Genomic DNA, 21,363 nt, shown 5'->3' on the forward strand with positions numbered 1-21,363 from the left:
TTGAATTTCTGATTTGCTACAGACCCTTTTGCTTGATTTCTCATCCAGGAACACTTGCCAGTACCAAACTCTTACTTCAGGGATGCTCAAGTGCCAGAGAGGGGCTAAAAGCGGGTTCAGTACTTTCCTCTGCACAATAATGAAAGTAAGTGAAGAGAATGGTGAAAACAAACCCCCAAATCAAATTTACATTAAAAAAAATAACATGCTTTTGGCTTATGCACAAACACCTTACGTCTTTCATCAACACAGGAAAACATCAGGAGGTTTGTCAATATTTCATAAACTTAAATTTGGTTAAGAAGGAAATAATGAAACGGTTGAAATGAAAAGAAAATACTTCACTAATGAGTCTCTGGTTTTTCAGATCTAAGCACTTCAGAGGAGAGCCAATCTCATTATCACACTGAGCTGCTACTCAGAAGAATCACAGGAGTCCAGGAGGGACCTCTCGCCTAGCTAATGAGAGACATAAAATTGGGTTTTGGTCTATTAACCACATCACCTGAAAATGGCTGGCTCGATTTTCAGCAAGTCTGAAAGACATGTTTGCAAATGTCTTTATTAAAATCTAGATCACAAGACAAGCAAATGATTCCACCTGAGTGGCTTTGGGGGAAAGGGGCACCTTGAGATTCTCCATCATCCCCATGCTCAGGGGCTGGCAAATTTGTCCTGTAAAGGGGCCAGATACCCAGCATTTTTAGCTCTGTGGGCCAGATGGTCTGTCAGCAACTCTCCCATTGTAGCAGGAAAACAGACAAAATAGCCATAGACAACACATTCTCAAAGAGGGGTGGCTGAATGCCAATAAAACTTTATTTATAAAAAGAAGCAGCAGGACTTGGTGATTTCCAGTTTGTACTCTAGAGCAGCTGTAACTGAAGTACAATGAGAAACTCACACAGAGGGACATGTTCCAGTCGTAAGTTGGTAAGGGTGGAGGAAGCAAAAGGTTTCCTTTCTGTCAGTCCAGAAAATATGAAGTGATGCAGAAACGAAAAGCAGAACGGAACTGCCTTACCCACTATCAGAACTATGTGGTATATACCGACAGACGTAGGAAAGCACTGGAAAGGGAATGGGAAGACAGGAAAAGATTTTCCACGCTGGAAATTGTTTCCAAATTTTAAAATTGTTGTGATCGCCCTTTCATGGTGCAGGTCTAGGCTGAACGAATGAATCTAGGCAAGAGATAAAATGTGGCAGTGAGGAAACTCACGGTATCGAGGGTTTACCAGGTGTCAGGCGTTCAGTCAAGCACCCAACCCTAATTCAAGTGCACCAAACCTTCCAACAAATCCAGGTAGGTATGACTTTTAAGCCCCTTTAAGAGATATGGCCGAAACCGGTTTGCTCAGTGGATAGAGCGTCAGCCTGCAGACTGAAGGGTCCCAGGTTCGATTCCGGCCAAGGGCACGTACCTTGGTTGCGGGCACATCCCCAGTAGGAGTGTGCAGGAGGCAGCTGATCTATGTTTCTCTCTCATCGATGTTTCTAACTCTCTATCCCTCTCCCTTCCTCTCTGTAAAATATCAATAAAATATATTAAAAAAAAAAAAAAGAGATATGGAAACTGAGGCTTAGGGATGAGAAGCAATCAGCCAAGGTCTCCCCAGCAAGGAACGGAGATGGGATATGAATCCATACCTAAGTGACAATGAACATGAGCACTTAAATGCTGTGGGATCCTATGCACCCAAAATTCAAACTCTGATAAGCTTTGGTGCCAGTGAGGGTTCTTTTTTAAAAAAAAATATTTTTTATTGATTTCAGAGAGGAAGGGAGGGGAAGAGAGAGATAGAAACATCAATGATGAGAATCATTGATCAGCTGCCTCCTGCATGCCCCCTAGTGGGGATGAGCCCAAAACCTGGGCATGTGTCCTTGACCAGGAATCGAACCTGGGACCACAGGCTGACACTCTATCCAGTGAGCCAAACCAGCTAGGGTTCTTGAAAAGCTTCCTAAAGATCCATGAGATATGCGATTAAAAAAAAAAACACACGTACAGCCCCCTTACTCTTTGAAATCAATAAATATATTTTTAAAAAGGGAACATCATTTCTTTTTGACAGGCTCCAAAATAAATCCTAAGTGTTTTCCACAGCCTAATTCTAAACAACTCAAGCTGGGAAAGCAACTTCTTGTTTAAAAAATGTGTAACAAAAAGTCCTTTTAGGAAATGGGCTTTATTTTCAATGCTATTTAGTTCTAAAAGCCTGCGTGTTTGCTTTTTCCTCCCACCAGGCTCACCTACAAGTCAGGATTCCAAAACCCACAACAAACAAATCAAACACCTATGGGATGCAAGTACTGACCATTAGCGTTTCATTTTGGCAATTAAATCAGGACTTTCTTTTAAAGAAGCTTCTGTACAAAATGCTCAAATGAAGCTCATTGTTTTTCCAACCTTGAAATCACCCATTTGAAAAACAGACCCCAAAACCCCAAACTTTCAGAACTAGGTCCCAATATGACCACACAAATCACTCTCACTCTAAAAATTGTACAATTAACGGCCCCTTTAACAGAGGGCTTTCAAGGCAAGGCATAATTTCTCATAAGACACCTGCCTGCCCCTGCCAACTCTTCTGCACATCTCTCCCGTAGGAACCAATAAGACTTCACCCTTAAAGTCCTAGGGACGACAGCTACACTGAGCGGCCAAGCAGCGCCTATTGGGACAGAGGAGGAACTGAACACAGACCCAGCAACAATGAACTTTGTTATTCACCGAGTCTAATAAAGAGGCTGCATCAAACTTAAAAGCCAACCTTTCTGGTTCAGATCCTTGGAAGTAAATGATTTCTAAAAATGTGTAATTTGAACCAAAAGGGATGGTTATTAAAAATAAACCATGAAATAGCCAACAGAAACGTTTCTAATGAAAGCTTACTAGAAGAGGGATTCTGATCCAATAAAACTATCTAGACATGTTCTCCTTTCTATAAGGAAGGCAATGTTATCACAGCCCCTTACATAACCCCCCCGAAACTCCTTAAGTAGACAACATTTCATTACAGAGACCAAATGAAAATATCTTTTAAAAAAACCAACAGTGATGTGGCCAGGAAACCAAATGTATCTTGGTGAACATTTTTTTCACCCACCACAAGCTTGGGCTTTCTGGGAAGGTCACCGGTTTTCCAGTCAAAAACATTCTTGAAGTTGTCAGGAACAGAGGGAGGTTTGGCATCTGAGGTGTGTTACTGGTTCAGTATCTGGAGCTCATGAGCCAAATAGCCTGGAAAATTCAGAGGGCAGAAATGTCTGTGAGAATGGGAAGCTGTCACTCTGAAAACATTTTTAGAAAATATTTTATGTTGCTTTTAAGATTATTTTACATCATTTTCTGATCTTATAAGTAACTCTTCTGTTACACAACACTGTGAACACTACCAAACTATACACTTAAAAGAAAAATGTAACTTTAAAGAATTATCCACTTCATACAAATTTGCAACATTTTATTTTAACCTATTCACCATTACTGCAAGTCAGTGGTAACTTTCATATCAAAAAGACCTTTGAATAAACAAATGATTACAGTTAACTCTGTTCACTGAAGAAAATCTGGAATGGCAAAGGCCTGGAAACTGTAATCAATATTTCTGAAGTTTGGGAATGGGTATGTAGGTTACAACACAGGCCTACTGGGGAAAACCCACAGAGCTGTTAAAAAGATATATGGCCCAGCCCTAGCCGGTTTGGCTCAGTGGATAGAGCATCGGCCTGTGGACCGAAGGGTCCTGGGTTCGATTCCGGTCAAGGGTACATACCTTGGTTACAGGCTCCTCTCCAATTTGGGCCCAGAAGGCAACCAATTGATGTGTTTCTCTCACATCAATATTTCTCTCTCTCTTTCCCTCCCTCTTCCACTCTCTCTAAAAAATCAATGGAAAAATATCCTTGGGTAAGGATAAAAAAAAAAAAAAAAAAGTCTAAATATGTGAACTAAAAAATCAGTTAAAAAATAAAAGATATATAGCCCGGCCGGCATGGCTCAGTGGTTGAGCATCAACTTATGAACCAGGACAGTGGTCGGCAAACTCATTAGTCAACAGAGCGGCAAACCGCGGCTCGTGAGCCGCATGTGGCTCGCGAGCCACAGTTTGCCAACCACTGAACCAGGAGATCACAATTTGATTCCCAGTCAGGGCACATGCAGGGTTGCAGGCTCCATTCGCAGTGTGGGGCGTGCAGGAGGCAGCCAATAAATGATTCTCTCTCATCATTGATGTTTCTATCTCTCTCTCCCCCTTACTCTCTGAGATCAATAATAGTATTTTATATATATATATATATATATATATACACACACACACACACACACACACACACACACATATATATGTGAATTATCTGCATTATCTTTACAACATTTCTATAAATCTAAATTTTTTCCAAAATAAAAAGATTATTAAAAACAAAACAAAAAACAGATAGTGCAGGTACAACTGGATTGCCATATACCAAAGAATGAAGTTAGATCTCTATCCACACCACATACAAAAATTAACTCAAACTGGACATAGGCCTAATTATTAAAATTAAAACTATAAAATTCTTAGTGACAAAAGAAAAAAAGATACTGGACTTCATCAAAATTAAAAATTTTTGTGCTTCAAATGATATCATCAAGAAAGTGAAAAGACAACCCAAAAAAATGGGGGAAAATACTTGCAAATCATGTTTCTGAGAAGAGACTGGTATCTAGAATATAAAAAGAACTTATGGTACAACTCAGTAAAACCCAATTTAAAAATGAGCAAAAGGCTCTTGTGGGTGGTGGTGAACTGGAAAAGAACGCTATGAAAATCTTGGGCACATTTCAAGAACACAAGGTGGTGAGGTGCTGCCTGCCCACCCCTAAGTGCCACACACTGCTCCTCAACCACATGAGCATCTTGCCACCTAACCATATTGGTGCCAAGTCCCGCATCTGGTACTTTATTTTGCAACTGAAGAAGATGAAGAAATCTACAGGGGAAATTGTCCACCGTGGGCAGGTGTTTGAAAAATCCTCTCTTGAGGGGGGGAAACTTTGGCATCTGGCTGAGCTAAAACTCCCACAGTGGTACCCACAATATGTACCGAGAGTACCAGAACCTGACCATTATACTGGTGCTGTCCCCCGGCGCTACTGAGACATGGGAACCCAGCACTGTGCCCAAATCCACTCAATCCAGAGCATGAAGATGAAGGAGATCATGGCCAGCAAATACTGCCAACCAGCAGTCAAGGACTCCAAGATCAAGTTCCCTCTGCCCCATCAGGTCCTTCCTTGCCAGCAGTCACGCTTCACAACCAAGAGGCCCAACACCTTCATATAATTTTTCTTTAAAAAAAAAAATCCTCGCCAAAACCGGTTTGGCTCAGTGGAAAGAGCGTCGGCCTGCGGACTGAAGGGTCCCGGGTTCGATTCCGGTCAAGGGCATGTACCTTGGTTGCGGGCACATCTCCAGTGGGAGGTGTGCAGGAGGCAGCTGATCGATGTTTCTCTCTCGTCGATGTTTCTAGCTCTCTATCCCTCTCCCTTCCTCTCTGTAAAATATCAATAAAATATATTAAAAAAAAAAAAAAATCCTCACCTATTTGATTTTATTGATTTTAGAGAGAGAAGGGGAAGAGAGAAAGAGAAACATCTCTGTGAGAGAGAAACATTGACTGATTGCCTCCCCTATATGCCCCAACCAGGGATTGAAACCGAAACCTAGATATGTGCTCTGACCTGGAATTGAACTCACGACCTTTTGGTGTACAGGACAATGCTCCAACCAACTGAGCCACCTGGCCAGGGCCCAACACCTTCTTTTATATGCAGGGCCTCCTTGTCCCCTATCCCCTGGGAAAACCAGGTTGCTCAGGAGAAAAAACAAAGGGCAAAGGATCTCAACAGACAGTTCTCCAAAGATATACAGATGGCCAATAGCACCTGAAGAGATGCTCAATGTCATTAACCACCAGGGAAGTGCAAATCAACCTTCACATCTACTAGGATGGTCATAATAAAAAAGTCTGACCATAACAAGCGTTGGCAAGGATGTGGGGAAACTGAAACCATCACACACTGCTGGTGGGAATGTAAATCGCTGCAGCTACTTTGTAAAAATCGCTGGCGGTTCCTCAAAAAGGATTAATATAGAGTTACCGTATGACCCAGCAATTTCACTCATGAGTATATACCAGAGAACTGAAAACAAATGTTTGTGCCAGCATTATTCATAATAGCCAAAAAATGGAAACATCCCAAATATCCATCAACTGATGAGTGAATGAACTGTGGCATATCCATACAGTAAACTATTATTCAGCCATAGAAAGAAATGAAGTCCTGATTCACGTACAACATTAAAGAAACCAAAAAATAAAAAATAAAAAAAAATAAAAAATGGCCGGCGGAATAGACGGACGTGTCCCAAGCCTTGTCCTGGAGCAGATAGAAAGAACAGCTGAGGGTCGCACGGGGAGTGTTTGTTGGAGTGTTAAGGGACAGCTATACTCCAGGAGAAGGTGGGGGACTGCTGGACGGGTCTCCCCTGACTGGGCAGCCCCCACTACTGCTGGGTCCCCTCCCGGAGCCAATGGCTCAGACACAGAGACCGCGCCATCTTGAAGGGGAAAGTAGATGTTACTGGAAGCCTGAAAATCTGCAACTATGGCACCCACCGAATGCTGCGAACCCCAGAGCATCGGTCCCCAATTGGCGCAAACACGCGGATTCAGAGGAGCTCTACACTCCACCACGGAAAGGTCAGATTTCGCCTGGGATAAGGTGAGGTCTCTGGTCCCGGCAGGACAGAGAAGCATGCGCACTGCGGGAGCTGGAGGACCGAGGGAAGTCTGCACCTAGAAGAATCCGTGGCTGTTGGGGCTGGCATGATCCATGAATGTGGAAGGGGGTCCTCAGAGCTGCTGACAGGGGGGATCTCTAAAAGGCAACCCATTTTGATCTGGCGCAGGACAGCCTAGAAATTTTAAAAGTGTGCCGGCTGCTTGAAAAAAAGGACTGCGCAGACTTGCACACAGCCCCAGAGTTCGCGCACTTGCGATTTCCTCTTTAAATCCTTGCTTCTGGTTGCTAAGCCCAATACATAGGATCACCCAGTTGGGGACACCCTGGAAGACTGCAGGGGCAAGTTGTTTTTCTGGAACCTGGGGATCAGAGCGGGGAGTGACCATCAGAGAACCAGCTCTGGGGCAGCCCACTCCCACAAACCAGTATTGAGTGCCACAGGGAAAGCAGGATCTAAACACAGGCTAGAGAGGACCTATAGACCTGGAGGTCAATCCAGAAACACTGCCACCCAGGGGTCGAATCACAAATTGACTCTTGTGTAATCACAAATAAAGGAATGCAAGAAAATAAGACACACTGCCTGCTTAAAAATCAGGACTGGCTTACAACACTGAGGAGCAGTGGAACGCAGGGAACTGCAATACTGTCCGGACTGAGAAACAGGCGTGCCAAACAGAACAATAGAGGAAGTGAATGACCTTCACTACTGAACTTTTTATTTTTATATTTTTTATTTTTTTCATCTTTTACTTAAGAAACTAATTTTTTTCTTTTTTCCTCACTTGATTTTACCTTTTTAATTATTACATTTTTATTTTCAATCAGTATTATTACTACTACTATTTTACCTTTTTTTTTTAAAGTGTCATTTTATTTTCTCTTTATTTTACTTTGGGATTAGTGTTCTACATTCGATTTTCATCTTTCCTTTAGCATCATTTTACTCTATCTCAACTCTACCTTTATGCCATCACTCTCTTCCTAACTTTTCCTGTTTCTCTTATCCTTCTCCTGCTTTAGATTCTCCCTATTCTTTCTTCTTACCCCCTGTTAAAATTTCAAGCTACTTATATATCTAATTTCGAATCCCCTGCTCCGAGTTCATACACACCTCTCTCTTCTGTCTTCACTATCCAAAAAAATGTTTTTCTCTCTGTCCTTTTGTTGTTGTTTGCTTGAATGTTGATTATATCGTTTTTTATGCTTGTTTGTGAGATTGTTTTGCTTATTCTTTTTTGTTTTGTTTTTCTGTTTGTTTTTTGCTTCTGTTTTCCCTCGCCTCGCTTGATATTAGTTGATGTTTGTGGTTTGTATTCATCTCCAGGTACTTGTTGCTGGCATTTATTGGGATTAGAGGCTGTTCTATTGGAGTTTTCTCCTCATATATATAGTTTGTTCCACTTTTCTTTCTTATTCTCTTTCTTTTTCTCTTACTTTGTTTTTTCTTTTCCCAATTTCATTTTTGCACTCCTTTCTTTTTTTTTCTTCTTCTTCTTCTTTCTTTCCTATCCTCTAATTTGCCTTTCTCTGGTGGTCACCTTTATTTGGGGTTATTAATATCGTGAATACATTTCTGTTCAGTGCCTTGTGCATTGTACCTGGTTGTGCTGTATTTTGTGCCTTTGAATCAATGTAGGAGAGAAAGAACTACATACCCAGACACCCAGAGAAGAGAGACCATGGAGAGACAAAGAAACAGCCCGCATATGAAAGAAAAGCAGGCATCACCAGAAAAGGAAGTAAACAAAATGGAGGCAAGCAACCTGCCAGAGAAAGAATTCAGGGAAATGGTCATAAGGTGGCTGAAAAGAATGAAAGACAAATTTGACAATATAAGAACCAAGAGGAAATGAAGAACCAAGAAGAAATGAAAAGTGACATCGCTGCTGTAAAGAACTCAATAGAAAGCATCAAGAGTAGACTAGAAGAAGCAGAGGACCGCATCAGTGAGCTAGAACACAAGGTAGGAAAAAATACCCAAATAGAGCAGCTTCTAGAAAAAAAAAAATTAAAAAGCAGGAGGAGAGCCTAAGGGAACTTTGGGACAACACGAAACAAAACAACATCTGCATAATAGGGGTTTCAGAAGGAGAGGAAACGGAGCAAGGAATAGAAAACTTGTTTGAAGAAATAATGACAGAAAACTTCGCTGATATAGGGAAGAAAAAACCCACACAAATCCCAGAAGCTCACACAGCCCCAGAGTTTGCAAAATGAACCCCAAAAGACCGACGCCAAGGCACATTATAATTAAACTGGCAAACACCAACGACAAAGTAAGCATCTTAAAAGCAGCCAGAGAGAGACAGAAAGTTACCTACAAAGGAACCCCCATCAGACTAGCAACTGATTTCTCAACAGAAACTCATCAGGCCAGAAGGGAATGGAATGAAATATACAAAGTCATGCAAAGGAAGGGTCTGAATCCAAGAATACTGTACCCAGCAAGGCTATCAATCAAAATTGAAGGTGAAATCAGGAGCTTCACAGACAAAAAAGGACTAAGGGAATTTATTACCACCAAACCAGTGATGCAAGAAATGCTAAAGGGTATGCTGTAAAAAAAAAAAAAGAAAAAAGAAATAGGAAGCAAGGAAGGAACACAGGGGTAAAGAATAAAAATGGTGACAAATAAGTACCTATCAATAATAACTTTAAATGTAAATAAATTAAATGTCCCAATCAAAAGACATAGGGTAAGGGATTGGATAAGAAAACACAACCCATATACCTGTTGTCTACAAGAAACCAACCTCAGAAAAAAAGACACACACAGACCGAGGGTGAAGGGATGGAAAAAGGTTTTCCAGGCGAATGGAAATGAAAAAAAAGCTGGGGTAGCAATACTTATATCTGACAAATTAGATATCAAAGTGAAGGACATAACAAAAGATAAGGAAGGCCACTTCATAATACTAAAGGGAGCAATCCAACAAGAAGAAATAACTCTGGTAAACATATACGCACCCAATACAGGAGCACCCAAATACATAAAAAAACTCCTGGAAGATATCAAGGGAGAGATTGACAGCAATACAATCATAGTAGGAGACTTTAATACCCCACTATCACCATTGGACAAATCCTCTAAACAAAAAATCAGCAAAGAAACATCAATCCTAAATGACTCACTAGACCAGATGGAACTAATTGACATCTTCAGAACATTTCACCCCAAAACCACAGAATATACATTCTTCTCAAGTGCACATGGGTATTTTTGAAAGATAGACCATATGTTGGGTCATAGGCAAAGTCTCTTCAAATTCAAGAAGACAGAAATCATATCAAGCATCTTCTCCGATCACAGTGGCATAAAACTGGAAATCAACTACAATAAAAACAATCCAAAAAAATCAAACACATGGAGACTAAACAGCATGCTATTAAACAATGACTGGGTTACCAGAGAGATCAAGGAAGAAATAAAAAACATCATGGCAACAAATGACAATGAAAACACAACAATCCAAAATCTATGGGACACAGCAAAAGCAGTCTTGAGAGGGAAGTTCATAGCTCTACAAGCCTACTGCAAAAAACAAGAAACAATGGTAATAAATTACCTAACCCTACAACTCAAAGAATTAGAAAGAGAGCAACAAGAAAAGCCCAGTGTAAGCAGAAGGAAGGAAATAATAAAGATCAGAGCGGAGATAGATGACATTGAGACCAAAAAAAAAAAAATACAAAAGATAACAAAACCAAGATCGGGTTTTTTGAAAGGATAAACAAGATTGATGAACCTCTAGCCAGGCTCACCAAGAAGCAAAGAGAGAGGACCCAAATAAACAAAATCAGAAATGAAAGAGGTGAAATAACAACAGACCCACAGAAATACAAAGAATTGTTCAAAAATACTATGAACAACTCTATTCCAACAAACTGGACAACCTGGAGGAAATGGATATATTCCTAGAAAAATATAACCTTCCAAAACTCAATCAGGAAGAATCTAAACATCTCAATAGGCCAATAACTATGGAAGAAATTGAAGCAGTCATCAAAAAACTTCCAGCAAAGCCGAAACCGGTTTGGCTCAGTGGAAAGAGCGTCGGCCTGCGGACTGAAGGGTCCCGGGTTCGATTCCGGTCAAGGGCATGTACCTTGGTTGCGGGCACATCTCCAGTGGGAGGTGTGCAGGAGGCAGCTGATCGATGTTTCTCTCTCATCGATGTTTCTAGCTCTCTATCCCTCTCCCTTCCTCTCTGTAAAATATCAATAAAATATATTTAAAAAAAAAAAAAAAAAAACTTCCAGCAAACAAAAGCCCAGGGCCAGACGGCTTCACAGGGGAGTTTTACCAAACATTCAAGGAAGAACTAAAACCTATCCTCCTCAGACTATTCCAGAAAATTCAAGAGGAAGGAACACTTCTAAGCTCCTTCTATGAAGCCAGCATCACCCTAATACCAAAACCAGATAAAGACAACACAATGAAAGAGAATTACAGGCCAATATCCCTCATGAACATAGATGCCAAAATCCTCAACAAAATTCTAGCAAATCGGATCCAGCACTATATCAGAAAGATCATACACCATGACCAAGTAGGATTTATCCCAGGAATGCAAGGATGGTACAATATCCGCAAATCAATCAACGTGATACATCACATAAACAAATTGAGAAAAACCACACAGTCATATCAATTGATGCAGAAAAAGCATTTGATAAAATCCAACACCCTTTCTTGATAAAAACTCTCAACAAGGTGGGAATAGAAGGATCACACCTCAACATAATAAAAGCTATATATGATAAACCCACAGCTAACATCATACTCATTGGGCAAAAACTAAAACCATTTCCCCTAAGAACAGGAACAAGACAAGGATGTCCACTCTCACCACTCCTGCTCGACATAATACTGGAAGTATTAGCCATTGCAATCAGACAAGAAGAAGAAATAAAAGGCATCCAAATTGGAAAAGAAGAAGTAAAGCTGTCCTTATTTGCAGATGACATGATATTGTACATAAAAAACCCGAAAGACTCCATCAAAAAACTAATAAACTTAATAAATGAATTCGGCAATGTAGCAGGATACAAAATTAACACCAAGAAATCTATGGCACGCCCTAACCGGTTTGGCTCAGTGGATAGAACGTCGGCCTGCGGACTCAAGGGTCCCAGGTTCGATTCTAGTCAAGGGCATGTACCTTGGTTGCGGGCACATCCCTAGTAAGGGGTGTGCAGGAGGCAGCTGATTGATGTTTATCTCTCATCAATGTTTCTAACTCTATCTCCCTCTCCCTTCCTTTCTGTAAAAAATCAATAAAATATATTAAAAAAAAAAAAGAAATCTATGGCATTTCTATACACCAATAGTGAACTTATAGAAAGAGAGACTACAAAAGCAATCCCATTCACCATCGCACCAAAAAAATTAAGATACCTAGGAATAAACTTAACTAAGGAGGTAAAAGACCTATATGCGGAAAACTACAGGACACCGAAAAAAGAGATAGAGGAAGACGTAAACAGATGGAAGAACATACCATGTTCATGGATTGGGAGAATCAACATCATTAAAATGTCCATACTACCCTATAGATTCAATGCACTCCCCATTAAAATACCAACGGCCTATTTCACAGACCTAGAAAGAACTCTCCAAAAATTCATCTGGAATAAAAAAAGACCCCGAATAGCTACAGCAATCCTGAGAAAGAAGAACAAAGTAGGTGGGATCTCAATACCAGATTTCAAGCTGTATTACAAAGCCACTGTCCTCAAAACAGCCTGGTAGTGGCACAAGAACAGACATATAGACCAATGGAATAAAACAGAGAATCCAGATATCGACCCAAACCACTATGCTCAATTAATATTTGACAAAGGAGGCATGAACATACAATGGAGTCAAGACAGTCTCTTCAATAAATGGTGTTGGGAAAATTGGACAGATACATGCAAAAAAAAATGAAACTAGACCACCAACTTACACCATACACAAAAATAAACTCAAAATGGATACAGGACTTAAACATATGACAGGAAACCATAAAAATACTAGAGGAATCCACAGGCAGAAAAATCTCAGACATATGGCGAAGCAATTTCTTCACCGATACTGCTCCTAGGGCAATGGAAGCTAAAGATAAAATAAACAAATGGGACTACATCAAAATAAAAAGCTTTTTCACAGCAAAAGAAACCATCAACAAAACAACAAGAAACCCCACTGTATGGGAGAACATATTTGCAAATGTTATCCCTGATAAAGGTTTAATCTCCAACATCTACAGGCAACTTATACAACTTAATAAAAGGAAGACAAATGATCCAATAAAAAAATGGGCAACGGACCTAATTAGAATCTTTTCAAAAGAAAACAGAAGGAAGGCCAAGAGACACATGAAAACATGCTCAAAGTCACTAATTATCCGAGAGATGCAAATCAAAACGACAATGCGGTACCATCTCACACCTGTCAGAATGGCAATCATTAACAAATCAACAAATGACAAGTGCTGGCGAGGATGCTGAGAAAAAGGAACCCTCGTGCACTGCTGGTGGGAATGCAGACTGGTGCAGCCACTGTGGAGAACAGTATGGAGTTTCCTCAAAAAACTAAAAATGGAGCTCCCATTTGACCCAGTAATCCCACTTCTAGGAATATATCCCAAGAAACTAGAAACACCAATCAGAAAGAATATATGCACCTCTATGTTCATAGCAGCACAATTCAACATAGCTAAGATTTGGAAACAGCCTAAATGCCATCAGCAGATGAGTGGATTAGAAAACTATGGTACATCTACACAATGCAATACTACGCTGCTATAAAAAAGAAGGAATTCTTACCATTTGCAGCAGAATGGATGGACCTGGAGAGCATTATGTTAAGTGAAATAAGCCAGGCAATGAAAGAAAAATACCACATGATCTCACTCACTTATGGAAAATAAAGAACATTATAACCTGATGAATAAAAAGTTAGATACAGAGGCAGTAAAGCACCAGTCAAATTACAGCAGGAAGGCTGGGGAGTGTTGGGGAGGGAGGGAAATAGATCAACCAAAGACTTGTATGCATGCATATAAGCACACCAATGGACACAAGACACTGGGGGGTGGGATCAGGGCATGCGACAGGGGTTAGGGGAGGCTGGGGGAAGGTCAATGGGGAAAAAAAAGGAGATATATGTACTAATATATGTAATACTTTAAACAATAAAAAAAAAAAATTAAAGAAACCAAAAGACATTATGCTCATGAAAAAGGCCAGACACAAAAGGCCACATGTTATATGATTACATTTATATGAAATATCAAGAACAGACAATTAACAAAATAAACTGTTGAACAGAGTGGATCCAGAGACATAGAAGCATGGAACAGAGTGCAGAATCTGAGGAAAAGCGCAGGAGGGTGGGTGGGTGGGAGGTAATCAACCAAAGACCTTGTATGTATATATGCATAACCCATGGACACAGACAATAGGGTGGTGAAGGCCTGGAGTGTGGGGCGGGGGTGGGCTGGAGGGAGACAACGGGGTGGAGGGGGGAGGGGACATGTAATACTTACAAAAATAAAGATTAAAAAAAAAAAACACAGACAAATCTATAGAGACATAAAGTATATCAGTGGTTACCAGAGGCTGGGGAGAAGAAAGAATGGGAGCGACTGCTTAATGGGTATGGAGTTTCCCTTTGGGGTTGCTGAACTTATTCTAGAATGAGACCGTGGTGATGGTTGCACAACTTTGTGAATGTACTAAAAAATCTTGAATTGTGAAAACCAACTTCCACTTTTTATCTTTCTCTGTGGTTTGACACCTTCATTTTCTTCCTATCTTCCTTCCAATATTTTGTTATGAAGATTTCAACAAAGAGTTAAAAAAGACAGTTCAGTAAACACCCACATACACACTACCTACATTCTGCAATTAACACTTTGCTTTATTGTGCATCTATCTATTTATCTGTCTACCTTACTTTTGATGGGTTTCAAACTAAGATGCAGATATCAGTACCTTGGTCCCTAAAAATTCCGGCACGTTTCTCCACATTTAAAGTTTTCCATGACTTTTTAAAATTTCCAAAGTAGCCCAGCTCAAACAATATAGAAGTGGGTGCATGGAATAGCAAATCATCCCTCTGATCCTGCTACAGTCACAACCATAGATAGTCTGGAGCAGATTCTTACAACTCCCTTGCTGGAAGTGTTTCCATCACAGACTTCAGCACGCACTCAGCATTTATTCAATGTTTACTGTGTGCAAGTCACAACTGAAACCAAAGTATGCATACAAGTGACAAAAGCCTTCCTTACTCTCAAAAACATTTCCCCAGTGTAGACATACCCTTCTGGCACATTATCACCGATGACATCATGATAGTTGGTCACATTGGTGTCCTTAAAGTTACCTGATTCTTCCCCTGTTCTTGGACATTTAGGTGATTTCCAGTGTTTTAATATCCTGAAAAAGCCAGTCACTGTCTCCCTGACACCTCATTCTGGAGGGAATCTTCCCTCACCCATGACCCCTGCAGGAAGAGCTGGCCTAGGTCAGGGTTCAGCACGCTCTGTAAAAGGCCACACAGAAAGCAGTTCAGGCTTTGTGGGTCCAGGCAGTCTGTCACAGTGGCCCAACCGCTATAGTGCAAAAGCAGTCACAAACATGGGCAAGGCTGTGCGACAATAAAACTTCATTCATGAAAACAGGGAGCAGATATGACCCATGGGCTGTGGTTTGCTAACCCCTGACCTCAGTTGTTAGGCTAGAATCAGGAACCTCCAATCCAACTAGAACTGAATGACCTACATAGGCCAATCAGACTTTGCTCCCAGGAAATGAAATCAGGACACTGGCTACTGACTAAGCTTGCCTTGGGCTGAGCTGCGAGATCACGGAGCCTGAGGCTACACCTTCTGGTCACTGTCAGAAGATGAACAAGAGAGAAGAATAAAGCCAATGGACAGAAAAGAACAGAATGATAAAAACACACCAAGTTCTTCCCTGCTCCAGGACCTTTGTTCATGCTGCTTCCAGTGCTACCATGCCTCTCCCTAGCTCCGCAAATTGGACTTCCTGTTGTTCATGATTTTTTTTTTTTGCCAATTTTATTTTCATTTTTATTGATTTTAGAGAGAGAATAAGGGAGAGAGAGAGAAACACTGACTTGTTCCACCCATCTATGCATTCATTGGTTGACTCCTATACATGCCCCACTTGGGATTGAATACGCAACATTGGCATATCAGGATGATGCTATAACCAGCTGAGCTACCCGGCCAGGCCCCTGTGTTCTTGATTTAAACAGCATACTATCAAAGAGCCTCTTCCTGATTGCCTTCTAAACTGGAAGACTCCCTCCTTTTGCTACTCACAATTCACTTTTTCCCCCATTTGTTTGTTTTCTGTCTGTTTTCCACCTGTCATGCTGTTCATTCACTAAAGGCAGGGACTGTGGCTGTCTTAGTCTTAGTTGTTACCCCAGAGCACAGCCCACAATGTGTAGTTGTGAATGAATAAATGGATGGATGGATGGATGGATGGATGGATAGGTAGGAACCTAGAGAGACAAAGGCTAGAGGAGAGGTTTGCCACCTCCAGTGCTCTGTTCCCATGAGTCCTAGTTACATCTCCTGTACCCTTCTGCAAATTTCCTTCTCTCTTCAGGAGCCTCTCTGTACCTGAGCAGGCCTCATCCAAGCTCCCAAAAAGGGCCTCTCTGTATATCTATCAAGGTCCTCATTCTGGACTCTAAAACCTTTCCTAGTGGCACAGGGAACCCCCTCATCCTCTGATCCCCTAAGTCAGGGGTGGGGAAACTTTTTTCTGCCAAGGGCCATTTGGATATTTATAACATAATTCGAGGGCCATACAAAATTATCAACTTAAAAATTAGTCTGCTATATTTTGGCAAACATTTAATTAACTCATCACTAATGCCTTGGCAGGGCCAGACAAAATGATTTTGGGGGTCTTATCTGGCCCACGGGCCAGACGTTCCCCACCCCTGCCTAAGTTCTAGAAATATCTCCTTAAACAGTCATCAGCGACAAGGACCACCCAGCAACTTCAAATTCAGCATTTCAATCAGTCATTCTCTTCTTTGGGGGAAACATACAAGATGGGCCGAGCATGGCCTAGAACTACAGATTCTTCTACTGTTTGAATCCTGAGTCTGTTTACTCGGCATCTCACAATTCATTAATAGCAGTATTAGAATTACAGCCTGAGGCTGGAAGGAAAACCAAACATGCTGGATTTTTTTAGCTTAGGAAGAAAATAAAGAAGGGCATAAAAACAAACAAAAACTTCTTTAAGTACACAAAAACAGAAGTAAAGTCTGAATACACTTCTGCTGGGTTCCAGCAGGCGGGAGCAGGACCCAGGAGCACAATGGCTGTCCAACCACATTTTTCACCTTGACAGATGCCAGATATACACTAAGCACAGCAGAGCTGGCAAGAGGTGAGCAGGCCACAGGCTCAGGGAAAGCATCTCTTGGCAGCTCCCGGTGACACACCAGGCACAGCCAGGACTTGGAGAATGCCACATTTCAATCCAATCTCCAGCCTGGACCATGGTGACATAGCTTAAACCTGTTTTCTCTCTAGCTTGGAGAGTTCTTATCTTGAAAGCAGAAAGCATGACACCAAAGTGTAGACTGAGCCCAGCCGGCGTGCTCAGTGACTGAGCATCGACCTATGAACCAGGAGGTCGAGGTTTGATTCCCGGTCAGGGCACATGCCCAGGTTGCCAGCTTGATCCCAGTGTGGGGCATGCAGGAGGCAGCCGATCAATGGTTCTCTCCCACCACTGATGTTTCTATCTCTCTCTCCCCCTCCCTTCTTCTCTGATATCAATAAAAATGTATTTTTAAAAAACAAGTGTAGACTGAGATGACAGAGAATGACCATCAGGTGGGTCATTTTGGAGAATGTTGCAGAGGATGACAATGAAAGAGATGGGCAGGCCAGACTTACACGATCATGCAGAACATCATGAAAACATTCCACAGGGCGATGAAGATTCGGAAGTACCTGAGGCTCAGTAGGAATTCCCGGATGTTGTCACCTGGAAAGTCAGAAAGCATGTTTACAAGTAATGCTAACATTTCTGCTGTCACAGCTGCAGATGCTTCTGCAGTTTCTGCCCACCCCAACCCACTGCCCTCATGTTCCATAGTGGCAGCTCCGCTTTTCCTTTGGGTCTCTTCTGCTCCCCAACCCTCAGCACTCAGGCTGCCACTGACCAATCTCCCAGCCTCTGATTGGTCAGGAAAGAGTAAGTGACCCCAAGTATGTATGCCCAATGAGAGTCAGCCCTGGGACTTTTGCCCCAACTACTGTTTTCTGCCAGGCTTCCTGGGCTAGGCTGGAAAGGTATAAGCTGAGTCCTCTAGGACAGGCACTGGCAACTTAGGCTCAGGAACTGAAACCAGCCCCTGCCACCTGTTTCTGTGTGACCCAGGAGCTAAGAATGTTTTTCATATTTCTTTTTTTTAAAATATATTTTATTGATTTTTTTACAGAGAGGAAGGAACAGGGATAGAGTTAGAAACATCGATGAGAGAGAAACATCGATCAGCTGCCTCCTGCGCACCCCCTACTTGGGATGTGCCTGCAACCAAGGTACATGCCCTTGACCAGAATCGAACCTGAGACCCTTCAGTCCGCAGGCAGATGCTCTACCCACTGAGCCAAACCGGTTAGGCTTCGTATTTCTTAATGGTTAAAAAAAAAAAAAAAGTAATAGAGTATTTGGTGAGATATAAAACTTACATGAAATTCAAATTTCAGTGTCAATAAATAAAGTTTTATTGAACAAAGCCATGACCATTCATTTACATATTGCCCATGGCTGCTTTCCTGTTTCAATGGCAGAGTTGAATTGTTGCACCAGAGATGGCATGGCCTGCAAAGCCAAAAACATTTATAATCTGGCCCTTTACAGAAAAATATGCCAAGCCCTGCTCTAGGGTCATCTTTGTCCACACCCGCCAGCCTGATAGTAAAACCAACCTAGAAGGAAAAAGAGAGCTAGAGACAGCCACATGCTGGAGGGCTGCTTTGAGTCCTAAATCAAGTGTGCTTGAAGACAATTCTATCCTTGGGTGTTTCAATTTGCTTTAACCACTCTGAAATGGGATTTTAGTGTTTGCAATGAAAAGCATACTAATTTGGGCAAGTATAACAGCAGTTCTGCTTTGGTGACGAGTTACTCTAGTTCCCTCTGCTGCCAAAGAACAGAAAGCACTCCAAGAGGAGGCCATTTGGTACATTAAGAGACCTATGTTCCAGAACCTTCCTCTTGGGTTTTGAGTCATTTTTCCCCACCCACCCCCAACCCCAGCCTCCGGAATGAAATTAACTGGTCCAGGTTAGGCAACCTACAAGGGTGCTACCCAAAGTGTCATCTAGAGATCACAGCTCTCTGGTAAGTACAAAATACCGGGTAGGAACTCTTTTTGCAGAAACCCAGCACAACAGTCACCTGTTACTGGTACTGCTGTGCCATCCTAGTGCATGATCAGCACACAGTCTTGTTAGCCAGTATTATCCACCACATGTAGTTGGCCATGTGTCGCACAGCCTATATGACTTAGCATGGGCTTCAATGGTCAGAGACGGGTCTGTCCAAAGGATGTCTGAGAGGCACTGCTTGGCAAGGCCCTTCTCTAAACTGAAGATCATGTAAATGGGCTCTCCTGCCATCAACTGATGCTGATTAAGGCCACTGGCTCCAGGCAGGAGCCTAGTGTGGGAGACACAGGGAAGAACAGACAGGTGTCCCTGCCCTAAGGAGCTCTCGGGGGAGAAGGGGGGCAAATACTAAACAAGCACACAGCAGGGAAGAGCTAAATAAGTGGGAGTCTCTTCTCTGGAGCTTAAAGTCAAGTGTGAGGGGTAGAAATTAGTCAGATGACAAAATACATATAAAGAAAAATAATAACTGTAGGAAGTAATGAGAGTGCTGACCTATGCACGGAGATCTGGCAGGAAAAAGAAATGGGTTGACAAGTAGGCAAGAGGAACATCACATCCTTGTGCCTCTCTCTCTCTCTCTCATACACACACACACACACACACACACAAAGAAAACGGGTAGGACCTGAGAAAGAACTGTCCTCTCTGGACCAATTCCCGAGTCCAGACAGGAGGCTTTACCTGTGCCAGGCTCCCTGGACTCCTCCCCAAAGCCATGCGTGTCCTTCTTTTTCCTACAAAGAGAAGCAGTCAGTGTCCACTTTCGATAGGATACAAGGACCGCTCAGTCCCTGGCATCAAAGGACCACAGACACTCAGCTCTATCGCTGACTTGCAGTGTGACCTCGGCGGTTCAATGACCCTCTCTAGGCGCCCACCTGCCCCACCAATTATAGCCATCAACAAAGTGGAGAAGGTAACCCGTGGGTACAGGTTAGGACTAAAAGTTTCCTGGGGGATGGGCTTGGGGGTCTTCGGGGTGCGAGCAGAGGGATGCCCGGAGAACGGAGAGCCAAGATTTCAAGCCGCGGAGGCGCCAAGAGTCTCAGGGGCAAGGACCAGGTTGCAAACCGGTTCGGAGGGTTGGCTGGGACGTGGGTGCAGGGCCTGCGACGTAGGGCTGGCTCACGCTCGCGGGGGCGGGCTACGGGTGCCCGGGTGGAGTAGCGGTCCTTTGAGGCCAACTCACAGCTTAAAGTTAAGCACCGCTCCGGCGTTCATCAGCAGCGTTCTGCGGAGGAAGAATGCAGTTACCTAGGCCGCCCCCAACGCCGTCGGGCCCTACTTCCCCGGCCTCTAGTCCCCTTAATTACCCGAAGAGCAGGATGTCTCCGATCATCTTCACAGCCCAAGCGTCCGACAGAACCGGAAGCGGAAGTCTAGGGAGGGCGGGGAGAAGAACACGAGACGACCAATTGTGAAGCAGCGCTGGCGAGGGCTGAGTCAATCGAAGACCAAGGCAGGCAGGGTCCCGCCCTTTGCAGGCCCAACCCTCTAAGCGCCTTGACTAGCTGGAGAGGCCAGGAGCGTAGCGGAGAAGGGCTGGGCGATCGTGTGACGTCATATGTGGGCGGGGACATCTGGGGATGCGATTAGGTCATTCTTGGGAGGCGTGCCGCACAGGGGGTTAGGGACCCGCGCGCTGGAGAATTGGCTCCCGGCTTTTATCTTCCGGAATGGAATCTCAGATGGGGCTTCTGGAGAAACGGCGCCCAAGACCACGGAGCAGCACAGAGGAATGGTTCCTGACGCAGTGGGCTGTCCGGGGCATGGACGCCCTGACTGATTGGGGAGGGTCCTCCCGGGCCCCATGAGACGCAGATCCCCACTACCATGGCGGGGGATCCCTACTGAGCGGTCCCTTTGCAGGACGGAGGTCCCTGTGGGGGATGGAGGTCATAATTTACGGAGTCACATGGAAGACTGGGGTCGTGACAGCTGCACAGAGGACGAAGTCCTGACTAAAGGGACCCTCTGAGGCACGGAGAATGGGGTTCTCCACTGATCAGGCCCCACGAGGGATGGAGGTCCCGATCCGAGGGCTCCACAGAGGACGTGGGTCCTCATCGAGCACCACCTGGACGCGGTTCTGACTGATCCGTCCCACCTAGGTGG

At 43.1% G+C, this 21,363-nt stretch overlaps 1 protein-coding gene and 1 pseudogene across 4 annotated transcripts; one reads left to right on the plus strand and one right to left on the minus strand.

Annotated features, from left to right (window-relative positions):
* Window positions 1-789: 789 nt before the first annotated feature.
* Window positions 790-20,626, minus strand: SMIM7 (small integral membrane protein 7; the record flags this gene model as incomplete). 3 transcript variants are annotated; one of them, XR_013960903.1, is made up of 6 exons in its annotated part: window positions 20,562-20,626; window positions 20,438-20,479; window positions 19,930-19,982; window positions 17,746-17,836; window positions 3,114-3,247; window positions 790-1,184 (listed from the first exon to the last, which is right to left on the minus strand). XR_013960903.1 is itself a non-coding variant. In XM_080674285.1 (5 exons), exons 1-5 carry the CDS (start codon window positions 20,585-20,587, stop codon window positions 3,232-3,234), a joined length of 228 nt encoding a protein of 75 aa, XP_080530411.1. In that variant the 5' UTR covers window positions 20,588-20,626. The 3 variants fall into 3 exon arrangements, 2 of the variants coding, with proteins under 2 accessions (XP_080530411.1, XP_080530412.1); XM_080674285.1 differs by having other exon boundaries at window positions 790-3,247; XM_080674286.1 differs by lacking the exons at window positions 790-1,184; window positions 3,114-3,247 and having other exon boundaries at window positions 17,742-17,836.
* On the plus strand, window positions 4,815-5,336 carry LOC308250610 (large ribosomal subunit protein eL20-like; annotated as a pseudogene). Its single transcript has one exon. The product of its transcript is annotated as a large ribosomal subunit protein eL20-like (transcript).
* Window positions 20,627-21,363: the final 737 nt, after the last annotated feature.

The sequence above is a fragment of the Plecotus auritus genome, assembly GCF_963455305.1.
Source record: "Plecotus auritus genome assembly, chromosome: 6".
Taxonomy (NCBI): Eukaryota; Metazoa; Chordata; class Mammalia; order Chiroptera; family Vespertilionidae; genus Plecotus; species Plecotus auritus.